This window comes from Podospora pseudoanserina, chromosome 1 (assembly GCF_035222485.1).
Source record: "Podospora pseudoanserina strain CBS 124.78 chromosome 1, whole genome shotgun sequence".
Lineage (NCBI taxonomy): Eukaryota > Fungi > Ascomycota > Sordariomycetes > Sordariales > Podosporaceae > Podospora > Podospora pseudoanserina.
Window position 1 is genome coordinate 5,201,383 of NC_085920.1, and position 24,012 is coordinate 5,225,394.

General features: G+C 52.9%; 8 protein-coding genes across 8 annotated transcripts; 3 read left to right on the forward strand and 5 right to left on the reverse strand.

Annotated features, from left to right (window-relative positions):
- The first annotated feature begins 25 nt into the window (after positions 1 to 25).
- On the forward strand, positions 26 to 1,848 carry QC764_114770 (uncharacterized protein). Its single transcript, XM_062942731.1, has 2 exons — positions 26 to 351; positions 494 to 1,848. Exons 1-2 carry the CDS (start codon positions 101 to 103, stop codon positions 1,686 to 1,688), a joined length of 1,446 nt encoding a protein of 481 aa, XP_062805730.1. The 5' UTR covers positions 26 to 100; the 3' UTR covers positions 1,689 to 1,848.
- Positions 1,849 to 2,142: 294 nt separating this feature from the next.
- On the reverse strand, positions 2,143 to 2,892 carry QC764_114780 (uncharacterized protein; the record flags this gene model as incomplete). Its single annotated transcript, XM_062942732.1, has 1 exon — positions 2,143 to 2,892. One exon carries the CDS (start codon positions 2,890 to 2,892, stop codon positions 2,143 to 2,145), a length of 750 nt encoding a protein of 249 aa, XP_062805731.1.
- Positions 2,893 to 3,813: 921 nt separating this feature from the next.
- On the reverse strand, positions 3,814 to 6,359 carry QC764_114790 (uncharacterized protein). The gene is made up of 3 exons (XM_062942733.1): positions 5,009 to 6,359; positions 4,688 to 4,750; positions 3,814 to 4,586 (listed from the first exon to the last, which is right to left on the reverse strand). The coding sequence occupies exons 1-2, from the start codon at positions 5,433 to 5,435 to the stop codon at positions 4,737 to 4,739; spliced, it is 441 nt and encodes a 146-aa protein (XP_062805732.1). The 5' UTR covers positions 5,436 to 6,359; the 3' UTR covers positions 3,814 to 4,586; positions 4,688 to 4,736.
- PLP2 (Proteolipid protein 2) lies at positions 5,363 to 6,821 on the forward strand. Its single transcript, XM_062942734.1, has 2 exons — positions 5,363 to 5,626; positions 5,677 to 6,821. The coding sequence occupies exons 1-2, from the start codon at positions 5,562 to 5,564 to the stop codon at positions 6,386 to 6,388; spliced, it is 777 nt and encodes a 258-aa protein (XP_062805733.1). The 5' UTR covers positions 5,363 to 5,561; the 3' UTR covers positions 6,389 to 6,821.
- A 118-nt stretch (positions 6,822 to 6,939) lies between these two features.
- On the reverse strand, positions 6,940 to 12,793 carry KOG1 (Target of rapamycin complex 1 subunit kog1). The gene is made up of 4 exons (XM_062942735.1): positions 11,736 to 12,793; positions 10,594 to 11,494; positions 7,796 to 10,499; positions 6,940 to 7,732 (listed from the first exon to the last, which is right to left on the reverse strand). Exons 1-4 carry the CDS (start codon positions 12,333 to 12,335, stop codon positions 7,459 to 7,461), a joined length of 4,479 nt encoding a protein of 1,492 aa, XP_062805734.1. The 5' UTR covers positions 12,336 to 12,793; the 3' UTR covers positions 6,940 to 7,458.
- A 228-nt stretch (positions 12,794 to 13,021) lies between these two features.
- KEL2 (Negative regulator of mitotic exit) lies at positions 13,022 to 20,503 on the forward strand. The gene is made up of 5 exons (XM_062942736.1): positions 13,022 to 13,158; positions 13,406 to 15,369; positions 15,436 to 15,823; positions 15,876 to 16,155; positions 16,207 to 20,503. Exons 2-5 carry the CDS (start codon positions 15,094 to 15,096, stop codon positions 19,697 to 19,699), a joined length of 4,437 nt encoding a protein of 1,478 aa, XP_062805735.1. The 5' UTR covers positions 13,022 to 13,158; positions 13,406 to 15,093; the 3' UTR covers positions 19,700 to 20,503.
- Positions 20,504 to 21,216: 713 nt separating this feature from the next.
- Positions 21,217 to 21,961, reverse strand: QC764_114840 (uncharacterized protein; the record flags this gene model as incomplete). The annotated part of the gene is made up of 2 exons (XM_062942737.1): positions 21,217 to 21,804; positions 21,863 to 21,961. 2 exons carry the CDS (start codon positions 21,959 to 21,961, stop codon positions 21,217 to 21,219), a joined length of 687 nt encoding a protein of 228 aa, XP_062805736.1.
- A 700-nt stretch (positions 21,962 to 22,661) lies between these two features.
- hrf1 (Protein transport protein yif1) lies at positions 22,662 to 23,965 on the reverse strand (the record flags this gene model as incomplete). The annotated part of the gene is made up of 3 exons (XM_062942738.1): positions 23,496 to 23,965; positions 22,899 to 23,438; positions 22,662 to 22,835 (listed from the first exon to the last, which is right to left on the reverse strand). The coding sequence occupies exons 1-3, from the start codon at positions 23,772 to 23,774 to the stop codon at positions 22,662 to 22,664; spliced, it is 993 nt and encodes a 330-aa protein (XP_062805737.1). The 5' UTR covers positions 23,775 to 23,965.
- Positions 23,966 to 24,012: the final 47 nt, after the last annotated feature.

Sequence of the window (24,012 nt, forward strand, 5' to 3'; positions counted from 1 at the left end):
ACGGATGCACGAAATTACGTCGCGTCCCAGCGTGGCCAACGGCGTCCTCAGCCGAATTATTCTTCAGCACATCGTGCAGAGTTAGCCTTTATACTTCACTATGGCTTCAAAACGCGATCACAGCGCCCTCTCGGCCAGTGACTACGATGATGCGCCGCCCTCCTCTTCTAACAAACGTCGTCGCGGGCAGCCTGCTGCTAAGACCAAGCAGGTCGAAGTGAAAACTGACCCGACATACGGCCAGAGAACCGCTTTCCCGGGCCTAGATGACGATGGCAACGGCCAATTCAGCGACGAAGATCTTGAAACTGAGGAATGCGGCGACGCGCTCGCCTATTTGAAATCTGTTCGGTAAGCCTCCCTTGATACTTCTTCTCTCTACCATCACCACAATTCAGCCATCGCTAAACAACCCACTATCACCTCAGCCACGTCAAACTGATATCGATGACCACATATGAAATGGTAAGCTAATGGGTAAGTAATCTCACAGACAAGAAGCCAGCCACGTCCCACACATTCTCGTCGCGCCGAAAGCAGGGCCCCAGCTCCCTCCCCATTTGCTATCTACAACAGCAAACAGTCACGATGCAGTCGACCGCAGTCTCTACGATGACGGCGTAGGCGATTCCCGAGGTTACTACCAAGACGGTGCCTACACCGCAGCCCCTGACCAATCACCTACCTCCAGCCAGCAAGAAGCCGGATTGCTGGCCTCAGCCGATGCTGAAGCCGAAAACAAGCGCGCCCTCAGCGAATCCTATTACGCCTCCCTTACCGAACAGTTTATCTCTCTTCGGGCCCTCCTTCACCAGGAACCACCCCAAGAACTTGTTGATGCCCTCGACAAAGACCATGGTATAGAAGTCGGCGCGTTTGGCCCAAAGTCTTGGACTTTCCGGGTGTGGACCAAACGAATCAGATACACAGACCCGTTCCCGGTTCAAATCGCAGCCTTGGACAGGCAGAGCGTTCTCAAGATTCTTCGTATAATTCTCGGTGGCAAGTTCATCCGCCGTGGTTATGAGCTGCGGGAAAGGACTAGTCGCTGGATTTGGGCTTTGCTTGCTCGTTTGCCTGACCGGGGTGTGCTTGACCACACCGAAGTTGGATGGGTGAGGGATCTAGGAAAAAGAGCTGTGCTCATGATGGTTAGTATCGCTCATATGGCTGCGTTGAGAGAAGAAGTGGACGAGGGCTTAGAGGGCGAGGAGTATGGCGACGAAGAGGACGAGGAGGAAGAAGAGTACCCCGTGGACGAGGACATGGAATCGGAAAGTCATGAGGACATTTTTGTTGTCACCATACAGGACGACAAAGGAACCCTCGAGGTACCGCCAGCTAACCTTGTCGAGTCTGCTGAGGAGGCGGAAGATGGCGAAATGGACATGGACCTCGACGAAGGGGAGATCTCAGATGAAGACAACAACAAGGATATCGGTGCTGACATTGCGGCAGCCAAGGCGCGCATGCTTGCCCAGCTTGAAGATATCCCAAAGTACGAGCAGGGCGTTCCCGCTGTTCAAGTGGAGAAGGTCTATGCTGACCAAGCGGATGAGCCGGTTTTTGAAGAGACGAGAGCCAGAATCAACATGCGGGCGACTTTGAATATGATTTTGACCGTAGCGGGTGAGCTTTATGGGCAAAGGGATTTGCTGGAGTTTCGGGACCCTTTCCCTTCTCTGTAGTTTTGCTAAGAAGGCATGATTTGTGAAGGGCGGGGTGCCCTGTATGTATGTTACTCAAACCCATTCATTGTTCTCATAGTAAGCAAGCCTACTGTTTATATAAATAATCAATCTTTAATAGTTACATGTCCGATGAGAAGCGGACAGGTCAAAACTACAAGCTGCCAGGAAGACTGCATAGAAGCAGTTGACTATTCTGGTGAATCTCTCTCTCCAGATATAATGCAGGAAACAATAAACAGCCGCTATGTAAGGAAAGACTTGGTATACGCATCCATGAATGTACCCCCTTTTAAATTCCGTCAAGAACGCCATGCCCGTAAATGCAAATCGATCGCAATGTCTACCCTTCCCATGTTTTCTTCCCCCCCCCCCCGAAATGTCTCAGCCGTTTCCATCTTCCCACTAACAATTACTCCCCCCTCGTCACACAAGCAAACGCAACCTCCCTAGTCTACTCATCACCCATCCCCTCCAAGAAGCTCGCCTCCTCAAAATCATTGCCGTCCACCAGCACCCGAACAGTATTCTCCTGCCCAGCGGCAGCAGCAACAGTACCCTCCCTACCCTTCTTTCCCCTCGGCACAGCCCACCTCCTATTTTCAAACCCCGCCGGCCCAAAACTCCTAGGGCTGACATCCACATCCTCCCACGAGAGCACCATCCCCTCCTCCTGCTCCTCGTCTTCCTCCCCAACAAAGAACCTCTTCTTCGCATTGAGGTTCACCCTCTCCGTCGCCTCCACCGCAGAGGTAGCACTCCCATTGCTGTAAACCGACTCCTGCGATCCCGCCATCTCACAATCGTCCGCTCCAGCACCGTTAGATGGCTGGATCCCGAGCCCACCGACTTTGTGGATGCCGCTAAAAGGGAGGAGCTCCCTCATTCCACCACCACCAGCAGTGCTGACAGGAACTGTAGGGGTTGGGGTGATGGGAGCGGCGTTGTCTTCCCAGAGCTTGAAGGCAGAGTACTGCGCACCGGTCTTGTAGCCTTCCTGGACTGACTTGCGAACACGCATCCCGACGTTGAGGAGGTTGGTTTGCACTGGGGCAGGGAGGATGGGACCGTTGAGGGGCGTTTTGGTCGATTGGGTGGCGGTGGGGGAATTGGAGGAAGAGGGGGAGAAGAAGGAGGTTATTTGACGTTGGTCAGGGTCGCTGGCGGCGCCGGCAAAGGGGCGCTTGGTTCGAGGGGCGGACATTTTGTGTAGCTTAGGGCCCCGGGGGGAAGGAAAGTTATGCGCTTTGATTGTTTTTCGAAGAGAGATGGTGTGGTTTGGTGGGTGGTTGGTTGCAATTGTCAATGCTCTTTCGAGGTTAAAGTGGGAGCGAGGAGAGCTTGGAGTGCGCAAGGAGGATTGATCGGTTGTCGTGGTGATGATGACGAAAATGGAGAGAGGGGGAGGCTGGGCTGCTTGCTCATATGCTCGGTGGCGGCCCCAGGGTCCTGCAAATTTACCCAAGCAGGATTGGCGTGGGGTCCGGGGTAGTGGGTGGACTGCTGCAGAGAGTGGGCAGTCGCGCGCCCGTGTTTCGACGCGTAAATTGAATTTGGGGCACCAAGATTGGCTGCTTCAGTTTGCTTGGCGGTTTGGATTGTGCATGAAGGCTGCTTATCAAGGCCACCCCTTCCGTATGCCTTCAACTTGATCGAGCAGCTGGATGTAAACGAAAAGATTGGCAGGTAGAAAATTTGACAGGCACAGCCGGGCTTTTATTTAGATTCGATCAAACCGTCCCGCCTTTTTCTTTGTCAGAGGCCCGGCTCTACGAGTAAAAACCACCACAATTCGTTGCTGGACAGGACCATATATCTTTGTTGGACCGTTGGCAGCCACAGGCAGTCATGCGGGACATGCAGCCGCTAAGCAATCAGCCTTGCTCTCCCATGTAGAGATAGCTCTTGAAACATCTCCGTTGGCCTACAGTTACAGCAAGAGTTGCAAGAGCTTGTTGAAGCGATGGCCTCAAATTGGCCTGTGTCACCGATGAAACATATCCAAATACACATTTCAGGCGGCCATTAGGAACACCACATACGCCTACCCAGTAACGTTATTGCTAGAGTTGGTCACCACTTCACTACCAGGCGTACGAGGTTCATGATCATAAAACATAACCTTTGCTTCTCTTCATAATAGCAAAGCCGGACGTCGACTATCAACCGCAAACATGAAAACAGGCTAGCCAGAGTCAAATGCAGACACAGCACCTAAATCACTGAGGGGACTCGAAAATGCATGATGGAGCCTCTCCTGAATTCATAACAAAGCACAAAGATTCCTCCTCTACCTTGTCTACTGAACCAAGACTTTTGGCGATCCTCGATCTCGCATTCAGCGGCGACTGCCAACCACATCCCACCCGCAAAGGTAGATATTGGTCCCAAGCACGTGTAAAAACTGGCTTTGCGCTGATTGATCCCTCCCACGCAGTATAAACCTGCCCGTTACAGCAAAGACAACACGACGTCAGGAAAACGCAGCACACCGCAGGATGAAAGTCGAAGAAGGCGACCAAGACAAAAGTTTTCCAGACCCCCTAACGCCTTCCATGGTGCTGCGCGTGGTAGTTGGTGGATGTCCGCAAATGATTTTGATTGACGATCAAGAGTAATGTCTAGACGCCCCGACTGGAAGTAGCCGCAGATACCGAGATGATCCCATTTACCATGCCATTATGCCGAGAAAAAGAAAACAGCTAACGAAGCCATCTACTTTCTGCGGAAAGAACAGCCCTCGGTGAGTCTGGCCTTACCACCGGTAGGCTGGCAGAGGACGGTCGTGCAGCCCTGGCAGATGACGACGGTCTGGGCGTGGGAGAAGACGGTGGTGATGGTGAAGCATCCGGGGCACTTGACGTCCATGAAAAAGGAGCGGGGGGCGGGCACAAGGGTCTGAACGCAGTGTTAGTATCAGCAGCGACGCGACCGAGCAGAACCTCTTGTCGGCAGCGTTGACAGAGATCCTAATCATAGTTTTGGGATGGACCACATACCTTGAGCTTGTGCTTGCGGGCCTCAGCAGCCGGGCTGGGGTTGATGAGATCAACGGCGAGAACCTTGAGAATCCATCCGTCAGCACCACATCATCGATAAGAATCCGTTATCCAGTGTTCTGCCCGTCCATGGTCCCATGGGCAATCGCGATGCCATGATGTGGTGTCGCCCTCCTCCAAAAGATTTCCAGATGTCGATTCCATATCCAAATTTCTCCTCCTCCTTGGCGTTATCGGCGGTGCAAAACCTTCGTCGTTCGGATGCGGGACCATGGTGGACGGGCAGAACCGAGCTCAATCGGGAAAATGGCTAGGTCTTACCATCTTGACTGATTTTTGAGAGTATTACTCTTGATGAATCGGACAACGAGCCTTGGGTGGTGATGAGATCTGGGGTGGTTTGGCGGCAGAATCTACGCTCGTTGTTGGCGGTTGCGGAGGGGATTTTCGAAGGCCCAGCTACTCGAGAGACCAAAGGCAAAATTTGGGTGCGTGAGCGGCAAATCGCAAAATTGGCCTTGGAGTTAGGGCTCGATCCGTGAGCCAATGAAATGCGCCGTACAGTGCGAGTGGGGCCTGCCTCCAACTCGGCAGAGAGCAAGAGGTCCATGGTGGGGTCCAGGCTACAAAGGCGGGGCGGGTCGTCACTTTGGGTACGTACTCGCTGGAGCTTACCTTGACAATAGGGGCGATGAATGAATGCTCCTTGTGAAGCATCAAGGCAGCAACAATACTGTACTGGCGACATTGGGTGACGACAACGGGATACAGGGCTGAATTTAGAAGCAACATTGACCGTAATCTATCTACAATTCAACAGAAAACCATTCACTAGAAGCACAGCACGAGAGCAACCTCAAACACATCCCTCAAGATGGCAGCTCCAATGGACCAGCGCATCGCCGTTCCCATCGACGACCCCAACGCCGACACAGAATGGTCAGTAATACCTCTTCATCCTCACCCTACAATCAACTAACCCCTATAAGGAATGAAATCCTCCGCAAACACAAAATCATCCCCGAAAAGCCACCCTCCCCCACCCCCATGATCCAAGAAGCCATCCTCGAAGCCCGCCGCCTCGCCCACGAAAACCGCCTCGAAGGCAAAGACCTCTCGGACCTCGATTCTCTCGAAGACGAAGAAGACGAAGATTTCCTTGAATCCTACCGCCAGAAACGCCTCCAGGAGCTATCGGCCCTCTCCAAAAAGTCCATCCACGGCTCTGTCTACCCCCTATCCAAGCCAGACTACCAACGCGACGTAACCGAAGCCTCCAACAACGGCCCCGTCTTCGTCCACCTCGCCTCCTCCCTCTCCACCAACGTCGAGTCCCGCGTTCTGGGCCAACTGTGGCGTCAGGCAGCAGAGGAATACGGTGACATCAAGTTCTGCGAGATGCCCGCTAACCGAGCGATCGAGGGGTACCCCGAGAAGAACTGCCCTACCATCTTGGTTTACAAAAACGGGGATATTGTCAAGCAGATTGTCACGCTTATGACGGTGGGTGGGCCAAGGATGAGCATGCTCGAGTTGGATAACCTATTGGTTGAAGTGGGGGCAGTGAAGGAGAATGACATGCGGGTGTTAAAGCGGAGGAGGGAGGCGGAAGATGCCGAGGAGGAGAGGATTGTCAACAAGGGGATCAAGAGCAGTTCTGATAGGAGGAAACAGGACGATGATGACGATGATTGGGACTGAGCAAAGGAACGCCACATGGACCAGATGTGGTACTACGGCGGCATAATGTTGCCGGGTGAGTCATTCGGTGAGGGCAAGCAACACACGTATCGCATTTCGGCAAGCCGAAAAGGGGAACGGTGTGACTGGCATGTTCGTGTTCTCGTGGTGGCAATACATTGCTGATCAAGCTTTGCCTGGTAGAAACCGTGAAAGCTTAGAGCTTGTTGTCCACGTGTTCATCTGCCTGTCTAGGCCGGAGCAGCTCATGAGGTTGTATCTGTTTTTTTGCCATCCGGCTTGTTTCGGCGAAGCGCGGTTGCCGGTGGAACAACATGGTAGAGAAAGGCGGCCGGAAGTGCAAAAGCAACCGGCGATCGCCAATGTATACCAAAGTAATAATTCAAGCTGTATGATAGCCATAACTCAAACATTGGCGCCAGTGGGAGTGGAGTGTGAAAGAGCCGGTGGCTGGTGAACGACTACTCCAACATGGTGGCGAATATCGTCATGTCGAAAGTTACTCCATACGCCGGCCCTCAATGACATCAAGTCTTTACATCAAAATAGTCACATGTGAAAGCTCACCAGGGGTAATCATGTTTGAAACTCGTTCAATGGCGTATACACCGTGTACACCTCAACAAGACTGAAGCAAACCCCTAACTTGACGCAACGCTCTGTTCAATTTCGACGCTGCCAGCCTGGCTGTCAAAGCGCAGACCATAGACACACAATTCCACAAATGGTATGCGCAGCAAAGACCCCCCTCTCCTCCAATATTACTTCCAGCAAAGAATAAAAGTATTATATTAACCCTTTGGCCCATCCCTAAAACCCAAGAGAAGAACAGCAAACCCCCCTTCGCTCACTCCTTAGACGCGCTTCAAGTCGGGGGATAATCTCATATAATGATGGTATGAATGAACTTCCCCTCTCTCTCCCTGCCTGCCTGGAACGCCATAGGTATCATTTGCGCCTTCACTACCCACCCCTATCCTCCCCCACCCTACAACTCCAGATTTGACAAACAGTGGAAACAAGCAAGCAACGCAACACGGATTGAAAGATGGACGCAACGGCGGTGTTATTTAAACAGCCTGTTGAATAGTAGCAAGGCGTTTAGCAGCAGCCTCGGCCGCAAATGCTGCCACGAACGGCGCCGCGACCTCATTGCCGCAGGCGGATATGTGAATGTGGTTATCGCCGCGGGCGGCGTACCCAAGTATCATGCGGTGAGGGTGGAAAGCGGTTGTCGCGATGGGTGTTAACTTGAGCCCGGCGGTGAAGCTAGTCGATGGTTCCAGACGCGACAACTCGTGGCCGTCAAAGTCGAAGACCTTGACCAAGTGGGCGGATGTGCCACTGTGAAAAAGAATTAGTAAAAATTCTTCAGATGGTTGTGATATGCAGAAAAAGAAAACCTACACAGCAAACACAGGCAAATGCTCATGAGTGCTTGCCGTCCTGAGCACATCCTTCGTAGCCTGGAACACCTTCAGAGGATTCTCCATGCGAATATCCCATAACCGGACTTTGCCATTCCTGCTCGCCGACAGCAACTCGCGCTGTCCGCCACGCTGCATATGCACTGATCGCACCCACTGCCTGCTGTCATCCTTCCACTTGCGCACCATGCTCTCCTGCGGTCTGTTTCTCGTGTCAAAGACACGAATAGCGCCATCTCCAAACCCAGCAATGAAGATGTTGCCTGTCATCTGATCAGAAGTCAAAGATGTAACACAAGATCCGGAACGGGCTGGGATCTCATGCGAGCACATCTCGTGGCCTGCGTTCCATATCCGGATAACACGCTCGTCTCCTGCCACGAGGACCTGGCCATTGACCTGCTGCCAGTCAAAGACCATGCCTGAGTTGACATTGGACGGCACCATGTGCGTCAAGGCACGCCATGAAGAGGCAAGCTCAACACCTTCATCACTGTCGTAGTTCCGGTAGATGCGAATGACACCATCCGAAGACCCACTCATAAGAAGAGCCTGATCATCTTCATTGATGAACTTCATGTCCGAGATCTTCGACCCCTCAGGGTTGCCATTGGAGAAGTGACTCTTGCGGGTGCCATTCTTCCAATCCCAGACTGTTACCGTATTTCCATCATCTGCAACGGCAACATGGTCCTCGAATTGATGAAACGACATCTTGGCCGGCTGTGCGCCATTGTTGATGATACCGATCTGGTTGTTCCACTTGTGGGTGCCCGCCTGTGCTTTCTGGGGCTGTGTCTCTCTAAGAACAGCCTCATTGCGAGATCGACGCCAGAGTCGTTCATTGTACTCGTGACTGCCGGGCTCCTCGGCTTCAGCGAGCTTCATCTGCGGTTCCCGGAAATATTCCGTCGACCAGTCCAAGAATGTGCTCTCCAGGGGAAGCTTGGGCACCTCAGTCAAACTGCGCTCCCGATACCCTGCGCAAAGCGGTTCGTTCGCAATATGATAATTGGCTGGCGAAGTCACTTGGTCGTTTTGCTCGGGCGGGGCATTCTCGAGGTTAGGTCCTTTGCGGCTTCTATGAGAAAGGGTTCTGGACAGTCCTGGATTTGTGGCTTTTGGCAGTCCTGGAGTTAGGGGGGGGTTTGTGAGTCCCGCCGGCGTGTTCTCTTTGAGTAACGGCCCAAACAGATAGCTCGCCGTTCTCTTGAGAAGCCCAGGGGACGGCATAGGTTGCGCCATAGCAGTGTGTGTGCCAAGCACGCTGCTTCTCTGGCTCATATCACCCCTCGACACTTTTCTAGCGCGTCTGAGGATTTCATCCATGAGACTCTGCGCCTGCGGCCCCACGGGGGAGTGTAGCAGGGCATGATGGACGTAGTCCAGAATAATGGTAGCATCCCTTTGAACTTCAGGGTGCGGGTCGACACTCAGGATGTCGATGTGCTTCCAGCAGGCTGCAAAAATCGAGTCGTGAGCGACACCAAAAGCAATGGGTCTGATGGTGCCATCCGCCTCCCGATTTTCCTTTCTGGCGTAATGCAAGCCCATCTTGTGATCCAAGCCGTCCTCCGCTGGTGGGTGGAGCATGTATTCCTTCTCCTCCAACAGTTGCTCATAAGCAGCAACCAAGAACTTGTTTTCGTACCGCAGCACGAACTTGGAGAAGAAAACAAGCAATTCCTTGCGGACAATCGGACTGCCGTCTGTGGCCAGTTCGAGCATAGTCCAAGCGATGCCTTCCTCAATCCTTGCGACTTCATCTGTGAGATCGGGAATGCCAAGGAAGGTGGTCATGGCATGGGCCATGGCAGCGCGAACCTCGGGGAATGGGTCCTTGATTAAGAATGCTAGCTTGAGGTGAGCGTTCTCACGGATTCCTCGCCATTTGGCTTCTGGAAGATCTCTCCATAACTGGCTGATGCAGAGACACGACCACTGCCGCAATAGCGGGTCTTCGGAATGAGTGACATGGTGCAAGCAGTATTTCATGATGTCGGTCGAATTGCACACAACCTGACCCGGCTTGAAACCTTTGCAAAGCATAGCCAAGATGAAGGCGCACATGGCCTTGTGAGACGTCTGGACAATGGTGCCGTTGACCAGAATCGTCTCTTGGGGCTTCAGAATGTCGGCAAAGTAGTTGTACCCATTATCTTTAATCAAGTCTTGCTGGCATGAGATGTCAACGGCTAGAATGCGCGCCCAGATGAAGACGAGCACCGGTTTGAGATCCTGTGCGACAGACTGGAGCAGTTTCAGGACATAAGGAAAGATGCCGATACTGAGCGCAAGCTGAACGGCCCATGGTCCAAGGTCCAAAAACCTAGTAAGTAGGATCAAGGCTCTAAGTCGGTGTTGCTGGCTTAGTAAAACTTGTAGGACCACCGGGAGTTGTTCGGGTGGCTTTTGGGATTGTGCATCGCCTCGACAGAGGTAAATCTCGAAAGCGGTGAGCTGCTCCGTGAAGAAAGTCGAGTTTATATACTCGTAGGGAGTACCGTCGAGCTCCTTCCTCTCCAGCATTGGGAGCTGGGCCAGAGCCATGTCAACGGCGAGATCCCAACTATCCCAGAGAGGATGTTGACGGGTATCCGGCAGTTCGGGATATGACTGCGGATGACAGCCATACACAGGCATAATGCGCTGCGCCAGGAGAAACGCTCGGAAGAGTGCCGCGACTGGGGATAACTGGGTCAGAATAGTACTACTCCGGAAAGCGCGATATTGACTTACCAACTAAATCTTGTCTGAAGAACATGCGGAAGAGCTGACGAGGAAGGGTCGTCCACGCAATGGTATCAGTGATAGCTGTGAAGATCCAGTGAAGTTCCCCAAGCGGAGTCCTACGCTCTTGAAGTCGGCCCGATAACTTGCGAGCTCGCTCTGGAGTCAGATTGGTCTTTAATGGATTTTGCAGCACAAAAAACCAAAGAGCCATCTCAACTGGCGTGGTGAGACAGCAGGTGAAAAGATCAGCCGGTAGCTGAGGGTTCGTTGGGAGATTTTCCTTTGTGCCGCAGGCAGCTAGGTGGATATATGGCCGGTAGTTCTGCCTTTCGCAATTTGGATCCTTCTGCCTCAGCTCCTTCTCCTCCTCTTCATGTTTGTCCACGAACTTGTGGTAGTTGGTCAGAATGTTGCCCGCCTCTGAACAATCCCAGACGAAAACCGTGGGGGCCTGTAGCCATTGCTGGAGATCGTACAGTGACACAGGAATGTACTGAGTGTAATTTTTGTTGAAAACCCAGATTTCACCAGAAGTCGTCGGCTTGGGAACTCCGTGTCCATTGTAATGAAATAGAATCCGCTCGTCCTTGGCATTCCGCCGGAGAGAAACACAAAACTTCTTCGTCTCTTCAATCGAAGGGTCCAGGTATTGCTTGTACCGGGTCCGGAAAGCGATCGATTCATACTGGGTTTGGAGGGCTTTGCCAATGTTCTCCAGGGCCTTGTTTGTTGGGGGAACAGTTGGATCTTGCCAAGCTTCAAGCTTTGCACCAGGCACGGTTCGCAACTGATCAGGAGGCTCAACCCCTATATTGAGACATACTGCAATGGCTGCGGACACCGTCTTGAGACGATCACGCATTCGCCAATCCTGGATCTCGAAAGCGGGTGTTTTGGGCTTGCCGGTTGTCTCATGTCGTTTATCAGTAAAATACATGTACCAGCTCTGAAGCCAGTGTTAGTCAATGCCTCTACGTTGTCCATATAGGTTGTTTGATGTTGGAGCTGAGACAAAAATAAAAACAGACAATAGGGGGTAGCATATGATATAGCACATAGAGGCCAAAGTCAATGACATGAGCTACTGTCCCCGAAGAGCGCACTACTGGCCCACCGTCGCAAGACTAACGACATAGGATGGAACGGACAGGAAGCCAATGGCTTGAAAGAAAAGAAATAAAACTTACATTGGCGAGTTGGGATATTATGGCCTTTGATTGATAGTGGTCCTCGAAACCATGCCTCGCACCCCACTCGTGAATGTCCTCTTCCACAACAGTCTCGGCGTCCTCCATCCGGATTCCATGCTCGCTCTTGGACCGCAGTAATGGGGGTTTTACTGGTCTGGAGACAACACCATTCGTCTCAAGCTCGTCTTCGTCATCGGTATGTTGACCGTTGACATGCTTGTCTCCCGGAGCACTCGAGGGCCGTCGAGCAGCAGAGGTTGGTGAAATGGATCTATGCCGACCATTTGTCGTTGGGTGGGCAGACCTTAAAGCGGAACTTCCAGGGGACTCGGAATGACCGAAACCATCGCCTTCGTTCCGCAAAGAAGAATATCCGGCAGCTTGCGCGCGCGGTTGCGCCTGTGCCATGAGTTGAGCGTTCTGTCGGGAGAGCGAACTCAGGGCTGTGCTTGAACCGGCAGCAGCAGCTTGTCCTTGCTGTCTGACGGGTGCGGGGCCATTAAAGCCGGCGGTGTTGTTAACCCTCGAGATCTGGGCTGCGTGTTGCCGATGACCCTCGGCAGGCTGGGGAGGAGTCGAAAGAGAAAGGGCCGTCATGGTCGATATCTTTACCGGCGGTGGGCCACCATCGTTCTCGAAGGTAGCTGTCGGTAAAGGTTGAAAAGGTCGAAGTTGAAAGAAGTGGGTGGGCGAACCACAGTGCTGGGGTGACTGTTATGTGGTGGTGGTGAGTTGGATGGAGATCGGGGCCGGTGATGGGGCTGTAATGGCGACGTCAACGCGGATCATGAACCTGCGCTTATGCCCACGCCTCTGTGTGCGACTGCGACAGGTTTGCAATGATCAGCTCTCAGCTCACATGCGCTGGACCGTTTGGATTCGAGCTCTCGCAAACTCACAAGCACAATACACTGTCTGGCTACTCGGTCTTGTCTTCTTCAGCCTCAACAGCCAGGCCGTTGTTATGTCTTGGTTTGAGGTCAACAGCTCAGTGACAATGCAGAGGTGGACAACATCCGCAGTCGATAGCCGCGGGCAGCTTCTTGGCTCCGTAGGTGGGCTTGCAGCCAGAACCTCACCGCCCAAAGTGGAGCCGGAGTTCACTAATGTTGGCTGGTGCACGGTCCCTCCGCAGCAGGTGTTCAACTTCTCGTCAGCCTCGTCCAATGGCTGCAGCTGCGATTACTACAACAGCTTCTGCTTGCACGTGACGCTTCTTGAGAGCACTGATGGAAAGAGCAAGCAAATTGCTGCTTTCTAAATGATCTGATTGGCTTTCGTGTACTGTCTTCTCCTCGTGGATACTGTGAGAGCTTTACACAGTTGCTCTTATCACTCACTGCCTCGAGGCTCTGTTTACCTAATGATTGTCTTACATTCGATGACTCGCCTCTTTGTTCCTTCCCTTTGCCTACCTATGGTAAGTGTCCATCTATATTTCTCTCCTACCTAGGGGAGGCCTTCCTATCCTTTGATGTCTTGTTGTTTATGGGACTTGTTTGTGCAGCAGTTACCTTTTCTGTTGTGTTGTCATTCCCTCTGAGCATTCTCTTACGCAGCATACATTTACACTTGAACGGTTATGGGTCGTCTCCTTCTCAAGAAGATTTACACAACTTGCAAACTCTTCTACAAAATATCAACCGACCTAACAATTTTCTCCCGAGATGATTGCTTACTCATGGTGCTCATGTGGTGGTTCTGTGCCCCTGATGTGCACCAAAGAACGGAAAGCTTGGAGAAACATGAAACATCATCCATAACCTGGAAGCTGGGGTCCGAAATAGGACGAATGCAACGCTAGGACGCATGAACACGGAGCGAGCAGCAAGACTGAATATGAAATCTTGCGAGATTTTGTTGATGATCGCAGTTTCATGCGTGCGAGACATTTTTCAAGGAGATGATGCATGTCGTGTCTTCCATAAGGGCTCCCTCTTTCTTTTTGTCGGAAATACCCGGCTGGTGTATAGGAGGCCCTCGAAGTGCTCCCATAATATGAGATATAGGGTAACATGCGTGCTACGGAGTACCTGCCTGTAGGAAGAGTTTGAGACTACACTAGTGGCTATGTATAATGATTTGCAGCAAGAGGGGCACTTCTGCATGTGCTGACCCAACCTCCACAGCAAAAGGTCGACGCTGGTGTCATCTTGCCTTGGGTAATTCTGTTGGTTACACGGTAGAGCTTCAAGGGCAAAAGGAAGAGACTCCGACACCCCGCGATCTTCACCTTTAGCCTATCCTTACCAGCTCATGGTTGATATTCGGGATGTGTATTTGTGCCATTTTCTTCAGTTTACATGAGACTGGATCCCAGACGAAAGAGGCGGACGAACAAAAGATCAACATCAGTTTCGCCGGCAAATATTAATAGAATCGGCTGACAGTGCCTCTCGTCTGCTTTGCTGTGCCGGTTGGTGCTGATCGAAGGGTGCACCCGGGCCACAGAATTGCATCCCAACAACGTCGTCTTTCTGGAAAAGTCCACGAGCAGCTTGAACAGAGGTTGAGCGTGAGCCCCTGAGGACTGGCTCAGGGGTCCCAAGGGGGCGACGGGGATTGAGCAACAAGCCCGGATTGGCTGGTCTGGGAGCGAGGCGGGAGTGCCTGTATCGTTCCATCCACTCAGAGACCGTCTTTGTGCTCCAGGTCTCCGCCGAGCGTCCCCAGCCGCTAGCGTAGGCGATGCCCTGCGCCAGGCGCTGATGAATTCCCACGGGCATAGAACTCCTGGACACCGGACCTGCAGTTCTCTTCTCGCCAGGCTTGACCCGGTCGCATTAAACTTTATCTCCTCCACCTCTGTCATCCACAGACAAACCGAATCCACGGTCACGGAAAGCATCCTTCGCATATCGGGCACAGCATCTCTTTTTCTGCTTGTCTTTCTTTTTGCTCCGTTGTAGTTATCATCGCATTCGCTTGTTCAAGCGTGCACCTCCGAGGCGCTGCTCTTTCGTCCTGCTAGGTGCTGGGGGCACTTTGCTGGGCTGACCAGGGACCCCCTCAAAAATAAAAAAAAGACAGGAGGTTGAACCTGAATCTGTCCCGTCCAAAAACCGAACCCGCTGCGCCCGCTCCACCACGGCGAGCGAACCGATGCTTTCCCAGCCTTCTCGAGACACGACCGCCGACGACATTCCCGACTCCCACACCTCTCCTCGTTGGAGCCCACGTTGCCCACCCAGCTAACTCCGCAGTCGTCCGCGTCCACCAGCTCCGTTCGCCCTCTCCCACCTGCAGGCTCCCGTCCGTAGCGGTCCCTGATCAATTTGCCCGGTCAATTGACGACGTGTGCCTACGCCTGCTCCTGGCGACACTGTAGTCCGGCCAGCAGTTCTACGGTGCCATTATGGCCTTCCTCTTCAAGTCCAAGAAGAGTCACGACCGGTCGCTTGCCAGTCGGGATGGATCACAGGGCTCGGCGTCGGGCATGGGTGGCGCGGCGGCGCGCGTCAGAGATGAGAAGGGGTCACGATCAACACCCACTGGCAGCTTAACCTCCCTCGATGTCGACGGCAGCATTGGTAGTCCCGATCAATCTTATGCTCGCCAGCGAGGCCAGAGTCTGGACCAGCAACAACCGACACCTCCTCAGCTGCAGCAACCGCCATCGAGCGACTTACCGGTAAGCTTCCATCTTAAGCGACGTCGCAATGTGCATCAGCATCTTGTCTAACGTTGGCCATCGCAGCTGCGCAACGGTCCTCCTCCTACACAAATGGCGCCGAATCCCAATGCCTCGCTATACCCATGGTCTCAGCGCCGACTAACCTACACGTCCTCGCATCCCAGCCCGTTCCCAAGATATGGCGCCGCTGTCAATGCCGTCTCCTCGAAAGAGGGTGACATATACGTAATGGGCGGTTTGATCAACAGCTCGACAGTGAAGGGCGATCTGTGGCTCATTGAGGCCGGGGGAAACATGTCTTGCTACCCACTAGCTACCACAGCTGAGGGCCCAGGGCCTAGAGTCGGACATGCCAGTTTGCTCGTAGGGAACGCTTTCATCGTCTTTGGTGGAGACACCAAGATCGAAGAAACAGATGTTCTCGATGAGACCTTGTATCTTCTCAACACATGTAAGGCTTGCAGCTCCACCAGGTTGGCTCTATCATGCTGACAGTTTCACAGCAACGAGACAGTGGTCGAGAGCTTTGCCGGCCGGACCACGACCCAGCGGACGTTATGGACACTCGCTGAATATTCTGGGGTCAAAGATTTACATCTTCGGTGGTCAAGTGGAGGGTTATTTCATGAATGACCTTGCCGCTTTTGACCTGAATCAGCTGCAGATGCCCAATAACCGCTGGGAGATGCTCATATCATCAACTGAGAGTGGTGGACCACAGGGCAAAATCCCGCCAGCCAGAACGAACCATTCCGTGGTGACATTCAACGACAAACTTTACTTGTAAGTTTTGATGCGGGGAGACGTAATATTCTTCATGCTAAGATTGGTTAGGTTTGGTGGTACCAATGGATACCAATGGTTCAACGACGTCTGGGCATATGATCCCGCTGTCAACACTTGGTCGCAACTAGACTGTATAGGGTACATTCCGTCTCCCAGAGAAGGCCACGCTGCTGCTATCGTCGAGGATGTCATGTACATCTTCGGCGGCAGGACGGAGGAGGGTGCGGATCTGGGTGATCTTGCCGCATTCCGGATCACTTCTCGCCGCTGGTACACTTTCCAGAACATGGGCCCATCCCCCTCGCCGCGGTCCGGACATAGCATGACAGCAGTTGGAAAGTCCATCATTGTGGTCGGAGGAGAACCAAGCTCGGCTCAAACAGCAGTCAACGATCTCGCGCTTGTTTACTGCTTGGATACCACAAAGATTCGCTATCCCAACGACGCAGGCCCTAGCCAGACTTCACCTAGAAATCAACAACGACGACCTAGCGATGCCACTCCACAAATCACCCTGAGGAATGTGTCTCCACGCGATGGTTCGAACGGCCCGCCCGATAGTCGACGCCCACCAGGAGGTCCTGGTCCCAATGGATATCGGTCACCTAATGGCCCTGCTGAAGCGAGCCCGACGGGAGGACCACCAAGCGGTCCTCAAAAAGCTCGATCCGCGGGTCCTATGGGCCCAGGGGGTCCATCTGGTGCCCCTCCATCTGGACCACCTCCCCAAATTCAACCGCCAAAACCTGGCCCTCCAGGTGGAGCACCCCGGCCTGCCAGGAATGCCTCAACGGAGCGAGGCGACCAGCCCCAGGGCTCCCCAATCACATCGGCACCGCCGCAGCAGGTTACGGCGTTGAAAGAAGGCGAAGGACTTGGCGCAACTGGCCGGCGCACTCCGACAAGTCAGAATCCTAACCCTCCCCGCTCTTCTTCAAGACAAGCTGAGGGACAGCCTGCCGATGCCGCGAGATCCAAAACAACGAGACAAGGACGCGGGCAAGGCTCCGTAGATAGTACAATGGAGCCAGCTCTCAAACCAGCTCCGGCTCGCCCAGCGTCCCCACCACCGCCTACCCGACAACCCAGCAATCCTATATCTCGAAGGTCTTCCGCCCGGAACTCTCAAACGGTTACACTTCTAAAAGAGCTGGATGCCGCAAGGAACCGCAACGCATGGTACGCCTCCGAACTGGAGTTAGCGCGCAAGGCTGGCTATTCACCCAATGCGTCACTGAGCCCAATCTTGGACAGCCGTGCCGCGGAAACATTTGATGATGAAGATAAACCCTTGATCGAAGCTCTTCTTGCTATGCGGCAAGAGCTTGCCAACGTACAAGCCTCGGTCGACAAGCAGGCAGTTCTGGCTGCCCGACAAATTGCTGAAGCAGAGAAGCAGCGAGACGCAGCCATTCAGGAAGCCATTTATGCCAAAGCGAAACTAGCTGCGAGGGGTGGAAGCGCCAGAAGCACACCACAGCTCGATGACAAGGAAGTAGGAGATCGTGCCAATGAGATGAGCAAGAAGCTCGCACATGCTCTCAGTGTACAAAAAGAGCTTCAAGATCAGCTGGAGCGCATCAAGACCGACTTTGACGCCGAGAAGAAGGCGCGCAAACTGGCAGACGACACGGCAAATGCGGCGCAAAAGCGAATGGCAGATCTCGAGAGTTATAAGCAGCAAAACGCATCCGAAGTCGAACGGCTCAAGGCTGAGTTGCACATGGCTCAGCGTGAGGCCCGGGAACAGTCTGTTGCGGCAGCGGAAGCGGTGGCGGCTACACAAATGCTACGTGTTGAGAAGGAAGAATATGAGCAGAAGTATAATCACCTTGTTGGAAGCAATAAAGACCAGGTCGACACCTTTGAGACTTTCCGTGGCGCGCTCGCAGCTTCTGAGGAGATCAAGGCTTTGCTTGAACGGAAGCTGGAGGAGGAACGCGCGCTCAAGGAGAAGATCGAATCGAAGCTCAGCAAACTGAAAGCCGAGCATGAGACTCGTACAGCTGAACTTGTTTCAGCAACACAACGCTTACGAGATGCCGAAGAGCTGGCCGAGAAACATGCCAGTGAGGCAAAGCTGCAGCGCCAGGCTTTGTTGTCAGGCCTCGACAAGATGTCTGCCAAAGATGTTTCAAAATCTGACAAGGCTGATCATGACCGCATCCTTGCTCTGCAGGGTCAACTTAACGCTGCCAACGCGCTGGTAAGGAAGTATCAACAGGAGGCGGACAGTGCGGCAGACAAGCTTCGGGGAGCCGAGGAACGAATTGCAGGGCTGGAGGCATACCAAGAACAGGCAAGCAGAGAGGGTGTTTCCATCCGCCGACAGCTCCAGGGAGCTTTGAGGGAGACCCAGAGTCTTCAAGCCGCAAACTCGGAGTTGAAGCAGCAATTGTCGAAGCAGCAGCTTGAGACAAATGCGGTCGTCGTCCAACACAACACACTCAAAGACATCCTTGTCGAGCGAGGCATCTCACCTTCCTCCGCGACCCGTGCGCGTAATAGTCCGCGCGGCAGTCCTCGGGAAGCTTCACCTGAGCGGGCCCGTGTTCGTGAGTTGGAGCAGCAACTTGCAACTGCCCAAAATGCCCTTGAAGAGACAAAAGCACAGGCAACCGAGAAGCTCGTACAGCTTGAAAACGACTACCAGTCTGCCGTACAATACGTCAAGGGGACCGAGAAGATGCTCAAGCAACTCAAGGATCAGCTGACACGCTACAAGACTGAGAATGGCCGTCTGAAGGAACAGGTAGTGGAATTGGAGGACAAGCTTGAGGCTGGAGGTGGTGCTTCCAAGAGCGGCCCCACAGACTGGGAATCTGAGAAGGAGACCTTGTCGGCCGAGATTGGAAGATTACAAGCTGAGCTCAAGAACACGGCGAGCCAGCTCGAGAAGCAAGTTCTGTCCATCCGTCAAGACCTGGCAGAAGTTCAGGAGGAGCGAGATGTCGCCGTCAAGACCAGCGAGGACGCAAACCGACGCCTTGAGGCCCATAAGAAGGACCTGGAGCAGCTGCAGCAGGAGAATATCCTCCTCGAACGCCGAGCCCAGGATGCCGAAAACAAGGTTAGCACACTTCTTGATCAGGTGGAGCTGAGCGTCGACAACTACCGCCGACGAAGCAGACAGGCCCCCAGCCTCAACTCCGAGACTATTGGATCCAACGCCGCCTCTGGACCCGGCGGTACCAACGGAGGAAGCAGCAGTGCTGGCCTGGGTCATAACAGGCAAGAATCGGGCGGGTCTGAGAGCCTGTACGGTGGCGTGCCCGGTGAACGTGAGGTTAACAGCGTCGGCGGTGTCGGCGAGCGAAACAGCAAAGCGCTTGACAGCCTCGCCCACGAACTCGACAACTTGCGCAACCAGTGGGAAGCGACTAACAAGCAATACCGACTGAGCACAACGCAGTATGAATATGAGACCAACCCCATCTCTCCGGGTGGAAAGCCAACCAGCACTGGGCTGAGCGAGAGTTTGGCCGACTGGAGGAAACGACTTGACGAGAGCCACCCCGGTAGCCCTGGCGAGGCGAGATGAATTGATGGATGGATAGATGAAAAAGGAAGGAGAAAAAACTGGTTTGTTTTTTTCTTGTTCAAGGAAACACGAAGCATGCATGGCATGAATTCACATTGGGCAATGTTCATCTACGCACCTACACACGACCATGTACACAACTACGCATACCACACCACACCAAACCGTCTCTCTTTTGACACAACGGGGAGGGGCATGTAACACCTTGATTTTTGGCTTTAGAAGTGTTGGGGTGGAAGGAAGGAGGACAGGGCCAAGGATTATTCGGGTTGATTATTTTTATTATCTTTTTTGGCTTTTTTCTGTTTCCCCATTCTCTCTAATCTCCTTTCTCCTTTCGATGGTATGGGTTCGGCTATACATTACACGCCCACCTTTTCTACAATGGGGAAACCTTTTTTCTTTTCTTGTCATCTTGACCTCATTTGCTGTTGTTGTTGCTGCTGGTGCTGCTGTAGTTGTGGCTTGAATGTTTTTTTTTTGTTTTGGCATAACGTTTGCTGCTTGCTGCTTATTGTTGCTGAGAGGGTTTTGATATGGGGAGAGCGAGTTATGGCACGCACACACAGAGCTTTATGTATGGCACGGCGCGCGCGCGAAATTAAAATAATACATGCTGTCTTTTTTCTATTGTTGTTCAATTACTACTCCTGATAGTCTGCAAGGCGATGTGAAGGATCAGAAAGTGGAAAGAGAGCAATAGCTGCATGAGGAGAAAAACTGCAAGAGGAATTTTGAACTAAGAGTTGGTTTTGCTAGCTGGATTAGTTTGTGTTTGAATATATGGAAGGGGAAAGGGATTGGGGAAGGGTGGGGGGGTTATGGGGGGTGAATCGGGTGAGGTGCTGAGGAGGATGAGAGGTAGAAATGGAAGGAAAAAAAGGTGAGGGGGAGGGATATCGGGGTGTTTACATAGACTTTTCTATCATCGTTGTTGGTCTCGGGAGAAAGCGTTGGCTTGCGTGTTGGCTGCATATAGAGAGTAGTTTGTAATTGGACGGTGAGATAGGTGTTGGTTTGAAGACCTGAATGATGATTATTATATCTTGATGTTTCTCACCTTTGCATTTTTGAGGCAAATGACTTGCTTTCCGTCGACTGGTGAGATCAGCATAGCTGTGACATGTTGGTCTGTCATGGAAGTTCGATGGATGAGCACCTGAAGTGTCTTGTGAGAGACTCATCCATAAACTAAACAAGGTTAGCCTTTTAGGCAAGAGTACTCTGACTTCAATCACATGTGAGTATGAAGGTGGGTGTCAGTCTAGAAGAAGCACAGCTGGTGCTCGGGCATGGTAGGCACTCAGCAAAGATAACTCGTAAACTGACAGATGTGCTCTTTGGCCGCACTCTTGACATGTCGTCTACCAAAGCTGCCGCAAAAGCTAGTCACGCAAGTCTATTCATAAGCCTCGTACCCATTCATTGCTAACCTCACAAGAACACCGATCCCCAACCTACGCTACCAATCCCATCCTCCCAAACCCCCTCCCCATCCCACCACCCCCTACGCTTGATCAATTCCCAGCAAACAAATTAACATAAACCCCCCACCCAACCCCCGCCAAGCCCCCAACCAAATTCCTCATCTCCACGCTCTTCAAAAACGTAAAGTTCACCAAACTGATCACCGGCCAAAACTTCCACCCCGCCTTGACAATCCCCCAAAACTCCCCCCTTGTCCTCTCCCACACAACTCCCCAGTTCACATCTTGAGCCCTTACCACGCCCTTTTCCCCAAACAGAAACCCCAGGCTCGTCTGTGCCTCTAGTTCGTGATGTGCCATGCCCATTTGAATCCCGTTCATAAACATCGAGTACAAAAACGTGTTCACCGCCGCGCCGACCGTCTGATCCAACAGGGTCTTAATGGCGGTGTTCCGCCTGTTCAGCTTTGGCTCGACAAGTTTCCCTTCCTTCTCCTCGGCGTCGAGTTCTGCTTCTGAACCCTTTGACGCGGAGGCGATGGCTTCCGGGGTGGGGGAGGGGTGGTAAGAAGGGAAGGTGGACTCGAGGTATTCCTGCCAGAGGATGTTGGGGGGGGTGTTGACCAGGCCGAAGAGGACGTATTGGAAGAGGGAGAGGAGGTTGATTGTGATTAGTTTCTGTGGTGGGGGTGTTAGTGATATGAATGAGCGGTAATAGGGGAGGGGAATGAGGTACGTTATCTCTCTGAGCGGCAATGACCTGGGCTATGATGTTGGATAGGGAGCCGATCACGGCGGCTTGTATGAGCGCGAATTGCATAGGTGAGAGTGCCATGGTGGCCAGTGGTAATGCCAGCTCTACCGGCGGGCTGGGAAAGTAACAACGACTTTTGAATTCCAGTGAAATCAATCGTGACACAGACAACACAACAATGAGACCGAAAAGAAAAAAAGAGGAAACGAGATTCTTATGAAGACCAGCCGCCCGTTTGTCTTGTTTAAGTCCTGACGTTGAGAGAGCCCAAGAGGCACCAATCGCCCCACTTCCCAGCCATGTGGTTGTGCAGCGCGATCGGTGTCAACTCCCCTACCACCCATGCCCTTGAGGCGTGGCCTGAAAGGACCGCGGGCAAAAGAGCCCAGTCCCGCGGACAGAAGAGCCCAGTCCCGCGCCCGGAATCTCGCACACAGCAGATGTGTGCAAACAACGCACCTTGCCGGTTTCTCTGCCCCTGACGGAATCAAACTAGAACCTATCCGCGGGCAAGCAAAGACCAAATTAATGTTTATATGGTTACCAGCTCCGTGTGATTACGAGTTCCGGGTAATGGCTGTCTAGATAAACCTCCCTGACTGGGCAGACGTTGCATCTCTCGGCTGAGGCCATAACACATTACTTCTCATTACGTTCCTAAATATATAGTTGAATGTTATACAATACGCTTCGTTCCGTCCAAACGAACCGGATCACCAGAATGCCCCATTGATGCGTCTATAAAGCTGCGCCGCCATCCAGATGATAAGTTGCACAGGTCTTATGGCCTGCAGAGAATCCACATGAGGAGAGCCTGCACAGGATACGAATACGCAAACAAAAACTGGGTTCGCTGGCTTCTCTTCGCCCGCGAGTCGAGGGGGTGCATGGTCTGCATGGGGCCATGGTTGGTGTTGTTGTTTTCTGGCAGAAGGACGTACTTAAGAGAGCGCATCTAATACACATGGTTAGCTGGCGTCGTTTGGATCAAAAGAAGAGCTGGGCAATCGGAACGTACCAGGAACAACGAGTTAGCCAAGCATGTGTAGACAAACAAAGTCCAGCCCACCCAGCCGCCGGTACCCTTGCCCCCATTGAAGATCTCCGACACCGCAATCGTCACAATAACTCCCACGAACTTGTAGCCGCTGTAGGCCATAAGATCCAGCAGCTGCGACTGGTTGGAGATATTCAGGAGATAGCACCCTATTCTAAGGGCCAAAATTTCCAGAATCATCATCACGATCGCGATCGTAGCGACGCTGCCGAACAGCTGGGGTTCGAACTCGCCTCGGAAGCCGGCAAAAAGAGTTCGTAGAAAGACGTATGTGACGATTGACATGACCGGGATGTACATGTCGGGACTGTTGATGTCGTCTCGGGGGGGGAGGTAGAACCATGCTTCCTGGCCGCCGCCAGCACCAACCTCGGATGCCTGGCGACGCGTCCATGGCTTGTGTCGCCATGGAAAGAGGACCAAAAAGAGCTTGTTGATAACGTACGAGTTCGTCACGTTGAAATAGTGCTTCAGTGCCGAGACGTTGACCAAGCGATTGACCTGTCCAGATCACTGTTAGTCTAATGTTTACTCCCAATTAAGCAAAGGTCATCCAACATTTTTCTCTAGATAGTCCTGGCCCTGCCGGAATGCTGTCTGGCCAAACTGCGTAGCTATTTGCGCAGTTGGGTCATTCATGAAGTTGCCATATTGCGCAAACATGTTACCGCCCGGCGGCGCTTGCTGCTGTTGCTGCGGATAAGGACTCCCATCGTACCCGTGGCCTTGGGGCTGCGATGTTAGTGGAGGAGGTGATCGAAGTTGGGGGACGGTCGAGACGTGTTGCGGGACTGGGTGGTGTAGCGGAGGCGATTGCCCATACGTCGGTCGCTGCATTCTGGCGGTTGTAACGAAGGGAGTTTAGATATAGAGCGGTTAATTGTCGATGTCTTCGAGTCGAGAATATGATGGATTCAGCGCCTGAAATGGGATGTGCTCGATGTGGTGTCACTGCGTGGATAGTCGTCGTCGGTTGGCTTCGGAGGCCGCGAGTCGGTCTGTTTTTGGACATGTGTTTTAAACAATTTCTCGATGCTGTCATCTCCCCTGAGCCACAAGCTTGTCGCGCCAGCGG

Excerpts from the sequence above, each read along its gene's own strand:
- QC764_114770 (XM_062942731.1), top strand. The coding sequence starts at position 101 with ATGGCTTCAAAACGCGATCACAGCGCCCTCTCGGCCAGTGACTACGAT. Across the intron at positions 352-493 it reads GCCTATTTGAAATCTGTTCG|ACAAGAAGCCAGCCACGTCC; the intron begins GTAAGCCTCCCT and ends GTAATCTCACAG.
- QC764_114790 (XM_062942733.1), bottom strand. The coding sequence starts at position 5,435 with ATGTCGCCAGTACAGTATTGTTGCTGCCTTGATGCTTCACAAGGAGCA.
- PLP2 (XM_062942734.1), top strand. The coding sequence starts at position 5,562 with ATGGCAGCTCCAATGGACCAGCGCATCGCCGTTCCCATCGACGACCCC. Across the intron at positions 5,627-5,676 it reads CCCAACGCCGACACAGAATG|GAATGAAATCCTCCGCAAAC; the intron begins GTCAGTAATACC and ends AACCCCTATAAG.
- KOG1 (XM_062942735.1), bottom strand. The coding sequence starts at position 12,335 with ATGACGGCCCTTTCTCTTTCGACTCCTCCCCAGCCTGCCGAGGGTCAT. Across the intron at positions 11,495-11,735 it reads TAATATCCCAACTCGCCAAT|AGCTGGTACATGTATTTTAC; the intron begins GTAAGTTTTATT and ends CACTGGCTTCAG. Across the intron at positions 10,500-10,593 it reads TGCGTGGACGACCCTTCCTC|TCGCGGCACTCTTCCGAGCG; the intron begins GTCAGCTCTTCC and ends AGTTATCCCCAG.
- KEL2 (XM_062942736.1), top strand. The coding sequence starts at position 15,094 with ATGGCCTTCCTCTTCAAGTCCAAGAAGAGTCACGACCGGTCGCTTGCC. Across the intron at positions 15,370-15,435 it reads CGCCATCGAGCGACTTACCG|CTGCGCAACGGTCCTCCTCC; the intron begins GTAAGCTTCCAT and ends TGGCCATCGCAG. Across the intron at positions 15,824-15,875 it reads CTTGTATCTTCTCAACACAT|CAACGAGACAGTGGTCGAGA; the intron begins GTAAGGCTTGCA and ends ACAGTTTCACAG.